At 42.2% G+C, this 12,509-nt stretch overlaps 1 protein-coding gene across 1 annotated transcript in view; it reads left to right on the top strand.

Annotated features, from left to right (window-relative positions):
* The first annotated feature begins 3,468 nt into the window (after positions 1-3,468).
* Positions 3,469-12,509, top strand: part of TRPM3 (transient receptor potential cation channel subfamily M member 3) — a 390,076-nt gene continuing 381,035 nt past the window's right edge. The window contains exon 1 of the mRNA XM_069001527.1: positions 3,469-3,624. Within this exon, the coding sequence (XP_068857628.1) occupies positions 3,469-3,624 (156 nt within the window). The remainder of the gene's footprint in view (positions 3,625-12,509) is intronic.

The following is a 12,509-nucleotide window of genomic DNA, read 5'->3' as shown; positions in this document are numbered from 1 at the left end:
CCTTTGTGCTAGGAGATGCTAGGATCTCTGTATTCCTCCCAGGCTTCCTACCACTGCCTTCACCTTCTGTATACTCTTTTTTACATTTGTGTTTTGCCCTGATCTCCTTGCCCCAATCTCCATGAAGATCTCCTGGTTTTTTTGCTTGACTTCCTTGCTCATCAAGATGGGCTGCTCTGGAGTATGGAGGAGGTGATCCTTTCCTTGAATAACAAGCAGCTGTCTTGGACCACTCTTACCTTCAGGTCCTTGTCCTATGAGACTCTTTCAAGCAGATTCATGAAGAGGCCAAGGTCTGCTTGTACCTGGATGTAGTGTGCTTCCAGCAGATATTGGGGTGGCTGAACCTCCCCTGTGAGAACCAGGACTGAAAAATGTGAGGCTGCTTCCAGCTCTTTGCAGAGAGCCTCATCCATATGACTGATGAGACTGGGAGGATAAGCTTGTCCAGCCTCAAGAACAGACCCTACAGGGAGTCTAAATAGCTGCCTCAGTCTGCTGAATGGGAAGGAGTAGATAAGATGGAGCCAGGTTGTCCATGAAGTGGTATGGTGAAGCAACAAGTGGAAACAAACACAGGCGAGAACATGAGAAATTCCAGTTAGGTGTAATGCAAAACTTTGTGACTGAGACCATTCTTAAGCACTGAAACATCGTCCAAAGAAGAAATGAAATCTTCAGTTCTGGGGTTTTTCAAGACCTTACTGGACAAAACCCTGAGCAAACCTAGTTTAAGGAGACGCTTGCACCAGGTGACCTTCACTGGCCCCTTCCAGCATAAATCACCCTATAACTTTTGTCTTGTTAATGGAAAGTGAAAAGAAAGCTTTTCATCAGCCTTGAATGACTGCTCCCAAGCCTCTCAGTAGTTCAAAATGTTCCAAACAGTTCAGTGGGTCTTGGACTCTGCTCAGCTAGATCTAAATCAAGCAAATGTCACCACTCTGTCACCACCTATTGACATGATTTCATGTCGTTGTTGAAAAATATTTGAATATACTAATGAATGACTGTGAAGAATAAGTTTGTAGGTGGAATGAGAAGGGCTGAAATGAGGATATCAGGCAACTGTACCCACAACATGCAGTCATGTCCTTCTCTGCTAGGGATGAAAATACTTTCTTGCCAGGCACACAGTATACCTGATAAAGACCATAACAGCAGCATTTAGAAGCATACATGAAACAGCCTTATGGTGTGTATAATACACGTGTATACATGTGTATAGGCAGTGGAAAACAAACCTGTGTAGTGGTCATTAAGCAAAAATATTGCTTTAAATGTTGTCAGACCATGCAACAAGTTGAAACCTGTGACAGTTTATACCAATGCTGCTGGGCACTCAGATTGTCAGGTTCAGTCTAGTTATGGACAGAAGTAAGAAGAAGGAAGCTGTTTTCTGTGCTAAAAGTTTAATCCTAACATCAGAGAAAAACAGTATTTTCTTGTCTATTGGTGTGTTAATTGCTTTTCACAAAATTTGACTTTCTTATGTTACTCAAATGACCTGTGCTGTATATTAGACTTACTGAAGCTTAATTGCTTTTGGCTATAATTCTGCTCTATTTTAGCTTGAAGTTTGTAGCTTATTTAAAAGAGCCTTTCTATTTTTTGCTGGGTTTGCTATATTTATTTTAAATAGGAACAATTTTTTGCTTTTCATATATCTTACATGGCACTATAGGCTCAAAAAGTAGTATAGTGCTGTTTGTGTAACTAGAGGTGAAGGCAACATACTTCATATTTCAGCTGGCTAAGAATTAAACAAGACTAGTGACAAATCAGTAACACAAATATGTTTTTATCCTGTCCTTTAATTGTCTTGAGATTCTTACTCCACACTCTCCCAGCAAGACTCCATAAGAATATGTCTTCTGTGTTTTATGTAATTTGACTTTTTAACTTGCTTACAGATTTTTGTGGGATTTTAAAATCACTAGATTCCCCTAAAGAATGTTTTAAAGGAAAACATGGGATTTGGGAAATTTGATAGTTACTACTATGAGATACTAAAAGGAGACATCGAGAAATTAGTCTATAGATGCCATTAAAAATGATATAGCGATTAACATAATCAGCAAAGCTGACCAAATGCTGATGTGCCTCAGAGAGGAATAAATGAAGATAAAAGCACTCATGAGAATAATTCACTGAAATGAAGTAACTTGCTGTTATAGTCACAGGTATTGGAAGAACAGACCCTCCTAATAAGGCCTGCCTTCACTGAATGGAAGTCTGAAGTGTGATTAGGAGTTGGCAGACCATTGGACTACCTAAAGTCACAACAAAATCCTTAATCATTTGCTTCCAACATATATTTAATAAAGAGTTTAACATGTTCTTTGGAAACTCTGACCCAGCTTTCTTGCTTATTATGACATTAGATACACTGTGAGGAAAATACATGCTTTCATAAATCACTTACCCTATAACTAGAATAATATAATTCAATATAATATCATACCATCTTTTTAAAATAGGAAGTTAAGCTACTTGAGACAGCAGCATGGATATGTCTGACTTTGTCAGTAAAATGGTCTTTTAAGAAATCTTTGTAGGAAAGGTTAAATCATAAATGTAAATCAATGGTTTAATGCCTGCAAAACACTCACTGTGTTTTTAATCATGCCTGGAAAACAGAGATTAGCTGCCTTGTTATTTCAGCCGTGGGGGCTTGAGCATCCCTCCCCTTTGGGAAGAAAAATCAGCAGTGAGCTCGGAGGGCAGAGATGAGGCAGATTTCCTCTGTGGCACTGCACCAGTGTCCTGTGCTCAGCACGCACAGATGATGAACCCGTATTCTTGGTCTTAATGCCTGGTAGGGCATAATGAATCAGGACCCTGAGCACCACTGCAGGAAACCTTTCAGTGTTAGTAGAGAGACTTAATTTCAGAGATGGTCCTTCTTGATCTTAAGAAAGAAAAGCAGGCCCCCCAAAGGTGTGTCACAGTACAACAGGTACTTTGCCATCTTTTGCTTTGACTCGGTGTTTTCATCATCTTAAGTGTAAACAGAAGGGAAAAACGCTTGGCTTAATGTGGAAGCTGTGCACTTATGACTGTAGCTAGACATTAAGAATGAAAATATTTTATTATAGCGAAACTACTAATTTATTTCCCTAGAACTGTTAACGTAGTGCACTTAGAAAAAGCCTCCTGGCAAGATTTTGGCACGATCTAGACGGGAGATGAACAGGTGTCACAACTTGTCATGTCTGAGCACAGTACGCCTACCTGGCCCTTTCCGTGCCCGTTTTCTAATTCACGCCGCAGATTAAAACTTCATTTTGCCGCCGGACACGCCGCCCGCCCGCAGCCCCCGCGGCTCCTCGGGGCCGTCCCGGGCGGCCCCGCCCCGCCCCGCGCCGCCCCAGCCCGCCCCGCGCCGCCCCTCCGCCCTGCCCGGCAGCGCCCATAAAGCGCCCGAGGCGGGCCGGGGCCGGCTGCGGGGTCCGCCGCGCCGCGGGCATGGAGCAGCGCCGGCTGAGCCCCGGCAGAGCCGAGCGGGCCAGCGCCGCCGAGGGGCCGGCGAGCGGCGGCCGAGGGCGCCTGGCCGAGTCCTGGCGGCGGCTGAGCTCCCGGCGCGGCTCCAAGCGCGCAGGACCCTCCTCGCCCGCGCTGCCGGTGAGTGACCGCGACCGCGCTCCTCGTCCGGGCACCTGCGCGCTCCGGGGGTGGTGAGAAGAAACCTGTTGCGCTCTGGGAAGAGGAATCGCCTTTCCCGTGCGCTGAGCCTGACTTTGTAGTTGTTAACAGGTGCGGTTCTCCGGTTCGGCTCCCTCCGTGTGCTCCCTGCGGAGCAGCAGCTCGGCTCGCTCCCGCCGCCGGGCCGGGGCCGCCCGGGAGCGCAGCTGGCGAGGTGGGAAGTAGCTGCCTGCGACTCGTGCTCGCGTTGTGCAGCTGGAGGGACAGTGGTAGTAATCATAAGCGAAAGACCCGAAGGCAGGTAGGCAAAAAGCGCCTCCTTGGGAACCAGCGGTTTTCCTCTTAGGTAGGTGTCCCCTTGTTTGTGTATCTGCTCTCAGCCAGATCGATGGGATGTGCCGGGAATCTCTGGGTGGGTAGACAAACATTTTAATGGACGTGCATGCTACAGCATAGATTACAAATCAGGAAAACGAACATCTTGGCCAGACATACAGGGAAATTGAGATAACAAATTGAGCAGTCAACAGAAGGAGTGACATTTATTAGAGCACCTGATGGTCTGTCTCTGTGGGATCAGAATCCTGTAGGTAAGTGCTGAACAAACCACACAAACACAGATTTTGGAAGATTGTCCAAGGACAATCTCAGTCCTCTTGTGCTTAGAAACAACATTGTGGATGCCTACCTAAAGCAGACTGTCTGAGGTCTGGAGTGATACACCTTATTCAAGAGATCAGGTGTGTAATTTTGAAAGTAAACACATATTTATAAGCTTTTGACCTGGGGGTAAGCTTTTGACCTGGGTTGAATGGCAGTTGGGAAAATAATATAAGGGGGAAGAGACCTGCGGTATAAAGGATGTCATGGCAACAAGAAAGCATCACACAAAGTAACAGTATTATCTTGTGGAGGGGGAACAGGAGTAGTATTGCATTCATCTGTACCATGTTGTAGATTAAAATACTACCGTTTTGGAGTGGGGTTTTTAATAATACACTAACTTCTCTTTGCAATGGATGGCTTAAACCAAGATAAGGATTATATTACCAGAACTCATCAGAAGAATGTACAATGCAGTTGAGGGTTGGTGTTGGCTGGTTGGTTTGTGGGGGTTTTTATTTCATTTTTTGGGGTTTGTTGAGTTTCTATTGTTCTAAACAAAGTTGTTGTTCTTATGGCTTACAGCTGAGATGAATTCTTACTCCAGCCAGAACCCTGAATGAGATTCAGGTTGCAAGTGTTTCGCCAGAATTGAAAGGTTGTATTATTCTTTGCTTAATCTTTACTTTTCCAGCATCTTTCTGAAAGTATGAGTAACTTTTCCCTATTTTCTTCTCTAAAGCAATACTATATTGGTGTTTTTATGTTACTGAATTTGCATTGCTTTAAACCCACTAAACTTCATAAAGTGGAGGACAGATGGGAATGACAGATTCTGAATTTTTTAGTTTGGTAATTTGTAGGGGTTTTTTTTTTAATTTTTGTCAGGTTTTTTTGAAAACGTTTTTTGTTGAGAATGGATGACTATTAGTTTTTCTTCATTTATGCATGACTTTTTTTTTTTAATGAGAGAACAGAGTTTCTGAAATCACATTTCATCACTAAGAATAATTCACTTGGAATAATTTTGCAAAGCAATGCCAGAACATACTAATTCTTAAGACATTTCCCACCAGCACTTTTTTTTTCCTTCCCGCTTGCACCCACTCTGTCCCTGAGGGGAAAAAAATAGTGTAAGATTTCAGTCCTCGTAACATTACTGTTTTGGCCTCATCTCCCCAGCTTTGCCCCCTGGATTGTATTGTTGGTTTAGTAACTTCTGTTGATCAGCCACAGTTTGCTTTTTAAAGGTTGTCACTTGTCTGAGGAGGATTTTTGGGGGTCAGTGCTGAAGTAGGAGTTTGGTGGAAGTGATGCTCTGCATGTGTACTATTTGGTTGTGTTTTTTCCCAAATCTGTATTTTCTGGCCTTTCTCTTCTTTCCACACTTGCAGAAATTGTTAATACTGATGTTTCACACTTGCTCATTACTTGTTATATTTTCTCTGAATAATTCTAAGAGTTGGCTGCTGTTTTATTACTCTGTTAATTTCTGAAGAATAATTAATAGTCTTACTTCTTTGCCAAAATGGTGGGGAGGGGGGGGTTGGTGGTAGGGTCGAGATGGAGGGGTGTTAAATTTTATTTAACTTGTTTTATTTAACTTGTTTAACTTGACTAATACTCAAGGTATTAGTCCTTGAGTTATAGAGAGAGAGTTGCTACACTGGCAGGAGCTGAAAAGGTGAAGGATATTTGAGCTAGAAAAGGTTTGCAAGAGCCAACATTGCCTAGAGCACACACATGGCTGAATCCAAACAATATCTAACTGTAATTTTTGTTTAGAATAACCTTGGTTTCTTTTTGAGTAAAGGTGTTACATATTGAAGGAGTGAAGTATGGTTATAGCTTAAGAAATTAAGCCTTTTCTACTTTCTTTCTCTCTCCATCATCTGCTTGTGCAACTCTGGAAAGGGTGAGTGGAACCCCTGTGCTCAAACTGATAAAAATTTTGCCATGCAAACCAACAGATCACATTTTGGATCACGCTGAATTTCTGCCCATAAAGGGAATTGTCTGGATGTTTTCTGCCAGTATCTTGAGCATCATTTGTACTTACGGCCTCTGAATTATGTGAGTTTTCCAACCCATTTTAAGCAGATGCTGGACAGTGTTCTAGATCAATAAAAATGGAGATAACTAGCTGCTCTGCTCTACAGTTTCTGATCACAACAATTTTTTTTCTCTTTTGTTCAAAGATAAAATTGCTTTTGATGTGAAATCTCCCCCAGGATATTTACAGTAGTTCAGATACAAAATGACAAGTGAGAAAAATATGAACACATGAAATAAAACTTTATTTTGCTGGGGCATCAGTGAAATTGTAGCTGTGAACCAGGTCATTGGTCCTGTCTTGGATATTGAAAATCAGATGGTCTGAGTACAAATGACTGATGAGAAGTAATCATCTCCCTTTGTGGCAGAACTGAACTCTGTGTGTGTGGATGAGGAACATTATATGTACAGGTGTAATCCAGTGAATGAAGAGCTGGATTTGTCCTGGAGCAGATTGAACAAAACTTAGCTTGACCTCTGAGTTTCACATTTCACTTAATGTATCAAAAGTACCTTTGCCATGAGGCTGGCCAGCCTGGTGAGGAGACTGTTAAACTAGCAGTGACATGGGACACACATTACAGGCCTCAGTTGTTTGAGAAAATGGTGAAGCAAGGATAGAAGGAAAAAAAGGGTGTGGGGGGAACAAGGCAGAGTCTGGGCATGTTAAAATAAGGTGCAGGGTGTGTACCTGTCTGGACACTGCTTGGGATTTGAGCAGGAGGGGCAAGAGCTCAGCCTTTGGCTAGAGCTGCAGCATTGCTGGGATACCTGTGGTGGGGTGGTGCTGTAATCAATGGAGACAAGCCCTTCAGGAGGGGCAGGCAGGGAAGAGGAGAAATGGGGCTGCCCTCTATGTGAAGGAGCAGCTCAGGTGTGTGGGGCCAAGGTCTGCACAGAGCTTGTGAGTCAGGGTCACAATGTGCTCTCATGTGTTACAGATCAATGACCAGGATAAGGAAGCAGATGGAGCTTTCTCTGAACACCTGAGGCAGGCTCTGGGCCACAGACCTCTATCCTCTTTGGGAAATGTAACACATCAGAACACCAGCCATCCAGGAGATGGCTGCAGGTTAAGGAAAACATTTTGTTACTGAATGGTGCTTGAGCAGCACACTGTGACCCTGTCCATAGAAGGCTGACTTGTTGCTCATTTGAGCTATTGTATGTTTTTTTTTCAATACAATAGCTCAAATGTGGTTTCTGCTGTCAAGCAGAAGCAATGTTCTTGAAGAACTTCTTGCTGCTGTTTTAGATGAAGGCAAGGTGATGCAGGTGCTGTAATTGTTGGTGATGAGGAGGAGCTGTCTGTAGGCCCCTCTCCTATAATGAGTTTGTCTTGTAGCCAAGGAATTTGTGTGACACTTCAAGTGCAGCTTGAAGGCCAGGTCATGTGTGCAGTCCAGCACAGCACGGGCCAGGGTGTACTCAGGTTACCTGGTGTGTGGATCACTCCTTTGTGTGCCATGATCTCCCTGTCAGAATCCCCGTAGGTGAAGGTGATACAGTGACTGCAGACATGGATAAGGCAGGTGCTCACCACCCATATCTGCCAGGCTTGTGCATTCAGTGGCTTGGCTGAAGGAAGAGAGGAGCTGTAGGCTGAGATTGATGGTCAAGTAAGAGATCACTCAGGAGCACTTCACCCACGTGTCCCTGGGACCTGTCAGGCTGCACCCCAGGGTGTTGCGGGAGGTGGCTGATGTCCTTGTACAGCCAGTTTCCATCAGCTCTCCAAGGCTGTGGAGATAAGGGAGAACCTCAAAGACTGGAGAAAGGCAAATGTCACACCTGCCTTCAAAAAAGGTGTAAAAGCCACCATGGGGAACCACAGACTGGTCATTTGGCCATCAGTCTGAGGTAAAATCACAGAAGGAGACCTCCTAGAACCCATATCTGGGCACATGAAGGAGAAAACAGTGACAGGAAACAGTCGGCAAAGATTTACCAGTGGTCAGGTTATGCTGGACCTATCCCTTCTACGGCGTAACTGGGATGAGAGGAGAGCAGTAGATGCAAACTACCTTTGCTCTAGCCAGGCTTTTGTAGCTGGGCTGTGACATTACAGTCTGGGAGGGATGATGTGCTGGTGGCGGAGGACCAGTGGTGGAGCCAGGGCCTGGGGAAAGTGGTCTTTTTCTAGCCTTGGGGGTTTCACATCCCAGCTGGCTGAAGCCCTGAGCAGCCTGATCTGTCCTTCTCAGCAGCAGCTGGGACTAGAAACCTCCCTAAGTCCCTGCCAGCCTGAGTTTCCTTGGGATTGTGTAAATCAACATCAGAAAGTCCTTTGAGAATTAGTTTACGAGATGCACACTAGCACAGCTGGTAATTGTTGCTTGTACTTTGTCTGACTGAAAATCTTAAAAGTGTACCTACATTGGTTATCAGAAGCAAGAACACACTTCTTAGTGTAAACAAAAATGGTAGCTCTAGCCCAGACCAGGGACTGGTAACATAATTTGTTAGTACTTTGAAATACTTAGAGAATAACACTTCACCTGGCTGATGTCCCTCCTGCATGGGTGGAGGATCACCTGTCTCTGCTGCAGCCTGCCTGTCCAGCCCCAGCTCCTTGCTGCCTCCTCCTGCCAGAGAATTCAGCTTGCAGGAGATAGTTAAAAGCAGATGTCCATTACATTTGAATGCAGTACTTTCCTGGTGGTTTTGTTGTCCAGAAAGCTTAGCAATAAAGGGTCCAATAAGACTGGAAATGAGAAATCTCTGTCAGTGGTATGAGTGGGAGGTGAGGGCTTGGGCAAATAAGCCTACAAGAGGTGCTTGTGCAGGTTGCTGGTCAGATACTATGCTGCTGTAGGACTTGCATCATCAGATGAGATGTGATAAAGTTTACTACTGATTCAGTTTTACTGTCTTCGAAGGAAATATTTGTTTTTATTGCTAGTTTTTTGAAGTTCTTGGTAGTAGAAGGGAACCTAAGTCTGGACATGAACATGTCATATATGTCAAATTGTACATTTTATCTAGCTTTTATTTTAGGCAGAAGCTTCTTTTTCTTAATTTTTGTATTTATAAAGGGGTTTTAAAAATTTTTATACAGTGTTATAGCAGAGTGTTTTCATGTTTTTTTTAAATTTGTTTCTGTGTGCCATGGATGAGCAACATTTTTCCTGACTGCTTATTTGGATGCTTTAGTAACAGAGCTAGAAATGACTACTTAAGTTTCAGTTTAAATGAGATTTCCTGAACCTAAACATGATGTTTCCTTTTTTAGACTCTCTCCTGAATATATTGCCTAGTGTCTCCCTGCAGCTGGCCTCCAGTGAGGAAACCTGTCAAGAAACTTTCTATAATAGACCAGTCCTAAATACTTGTCTGAATAGCTGATCTTGTGGCTCTTCCTTTAGTGGGGGTGGGAATGAAGTTATATTCTGTGCATTACTTCTTTGGTGCATGTGTGGACTAGTCGGTTAAGTAGTGTGGTTCTTGAAGGCTAGAAATTTATAAATTTAAGGGATCAGGTTTTTATCAGAAGTGAAAATGATTTTGCTTGCCTGTTAACATTCTTGTGAAAGTGCTCTCTAAGGTATGGACTTCGTACTACCTGATGCTGGATGAATGTTCATAAACCTCTGTTATTAGTATGAAGTGACTCTGAAATAGCTAAATTTTGTGCTGCAGGAAAAATTTCAGACTTTGGATTTAAATAATTCTGGAAAACCCATATAAAAGGCAACCCTCAGAAGTCCCTCCCATGCTAATTTTTTCTATGGCTTTAGCTTTCAAGAGTAGTATTCTGTATCTGGTAGAGCAGAGTGTACTATTGCTGTCTACAAGTCACTGTAAAGCTATAATGTGATTTTTAGCACTAAAGATAAGAAAAACAGGAAAAAATAATTCAAAACCAAATGAAGAGGGGAAATGAATTCTCATTAAAATAACAAAGCAATAGTTCAATTTCCACAATTCTCATCTCCTTGTCTCCCCTGAAAAGACATAAGGGATTATTATATTGAAGGCAAGGTGTGTAAGAAAATATGAAGAACTGAAGTTATTTTGCTCTTTTTCTTCCTTTCTTATGGAGATAATAATCATTAATTATTAATATACAGCCTATTCTGTATCTGAAATGAAAGTACATGTATTTCTAAAGAAGGTGGTGGTTTAATAATTAGAATGATAGAGTCAAACTCCATGAGCAGAATTTAAAAATAATTCATAATTGGGGATTTCTGACTTTATCCCATTTACTTCTTTGGGGCCTGATGATTTTTAAGTGGTGGCTGACCTCCCTTTTTATTAAGAGATGGATTTCAAACTGACTGTGCAGAATCAATAGACATCTTTTAAATCTTGAGCACTTGCAGTTGTATGCTGGATATGGATAAACTGTGAGTCTAAGAGTTGTTGATGCAGAGGTGCTGTTTTCCCTGACCACTCCACAAAAGGCAAAACAGGCCTCTGAAAGCTTGCTTTCGTGTAGGGTGTTTTATCTGTTATCTTTTTGTACTTTGGCTCAGATGCTTGAAAATGCTATAATTAATTAAAAAGAAAAATATTTTTAAATTACAGGCAATACTTAGGAGCAAGGAAAAAAATCCAAAAAACAGTGTAAGGAGCTGAGAAAGCTCTAGACCTGTGACAAGGAGCATGAAAACTTCTGTCTAGTTCAGGAGACAAGTTCACTCTTCATGACTTTTGTTTTTTTTCTTTCTGCTCTATGGTTTTGTTTTTACCATAGGAGGCAGTTACTGAGGCATGTATGTACGGTCATGGAATTTATCTGAGGCTTATGAGATGTTTTATTCATCACAACATAATGCAGAAAAGTACTTCTTAGTCTGTTGGAGATGGTAATATTGGTTATGAAAGCAGGGGCACATTTTAACTTGCACAACTTGGTCTAACACTGGCTGGGCAGTGATAGATGTGTCCTGTTATAACCTATTTTCTCTGCATGTAGCTGAAAGCAGCTCTTTCCAGATATAGTTTATTTCTCCTGATGAAGCAGCATTTCAACAATCTTGTGACATTTCAAAATGAGTGTGGAAAAAAGAAGAGTCTTATTTCCTGGTATGTGTATTTTTTTTTCCTGGTATTCTCATGTTCTTTTTGCTTTTAGATAACATGATTGCTTTAATGACATAATGGAAGTGTTTTGTGAAGAATATTCAAAATAGGTAATGTCCTGTTGCAATTTTAAGTTTGCTGTGAATTGCAGAGAAACTGACATGTTATGAAACCCTGTGAATCACAGTGACTGCAGAGGTAAAAGAAGAGAAAATGAGAATATTTTGTCTAAATAAACAAGCAAATGAAAACTTTCTGCTTATTACTTCCAGATTTTAAGTGCTTGCTTTCTAGAAATAGTGTAATAAGAAAAAGCATCTGATAGTAATATGCTGATTCATTACAGCTATTTATTCTGTCTTTATTTATCAATATTTCCTTTGAGCAAATCATAGAATGTACTAAGTTGGAAGGGATCCATCAGGATCATTGAGTCCAATTTCTGGCCCTGTGCAGGACATCTCAAGAATCATACTGATGCCATGATAATTTTTTGCCTTTTCTTTTATACCCATTGTATACCTTTTTATAACTTCCGTATTCTTAGTGGTTTTTTAGCCTACATTCTTGGGCTTGTTTGTCAAGCTAGGAGACTAAACATTTCAGAAGCTTCATAGTTAAGGATTGGAATGCCTCAGACCCCAAGGTCCTCTCCAGAACACATTCTGTAAACTGAGATAGAACCATCCAGGGGAGGGTTCCTTGGGGGGGGAGGGGGGGACGACTCATTCAAGCCTCTCACTGGGGAATTTTTGATAGATATGTTAATTAGTAAGGCCTATAATGTTACACTCGATCTGTTGTGGGGGTGGGCATTGCAGTGTGCATTGGGGTGCATTTGACCTGGACATAGTGCACCTAAGGATCTAAAATAAATACAAAGGTAAAATCCCTTTTTCCCTTTTAACAGTGTTTGATTCTTGATTTCAAGACCAGCAAAAGGCATCGGTACCATGTGCCTGAGAGCATTGTCCAAAACCTCCTGGAACTCAGACTTGGTGCCACTTCCCTGGGGACCATGTTCCACTGCCTAAGAGCCCTCTGGGTAAAAAAACTTTCTCCTGATATCCAACCTAAACATCCCCTACACAGCTTCGTGCTGTTTCCTGGAGTCCTGTCATTGGTAATGAGAGTGAAGACATCAGTACCTCCCCTTCCACTTCCTTTCATGAGGATGT

Source organism: Aphelocoma coerulescens (genome assembly GCF_041296385.1).
Source record: "Aphelocoma coerulescens isolate FSJ_1873_10779 chromosome Z unlocalized genomic scaffold, UR_Acoe_1.0 ChrZ, whole genome shotgun sequence".
Taxonomy (NCBI): Eukaryota; Metazoa; Chordata; class Aves; order Passeriformes; family Corvidae; genus Aphelocoma; species Aphelocoma coerulescens.
This window is presented reverse-complemented; position numbering and strand designations above follow the sequence as displayed.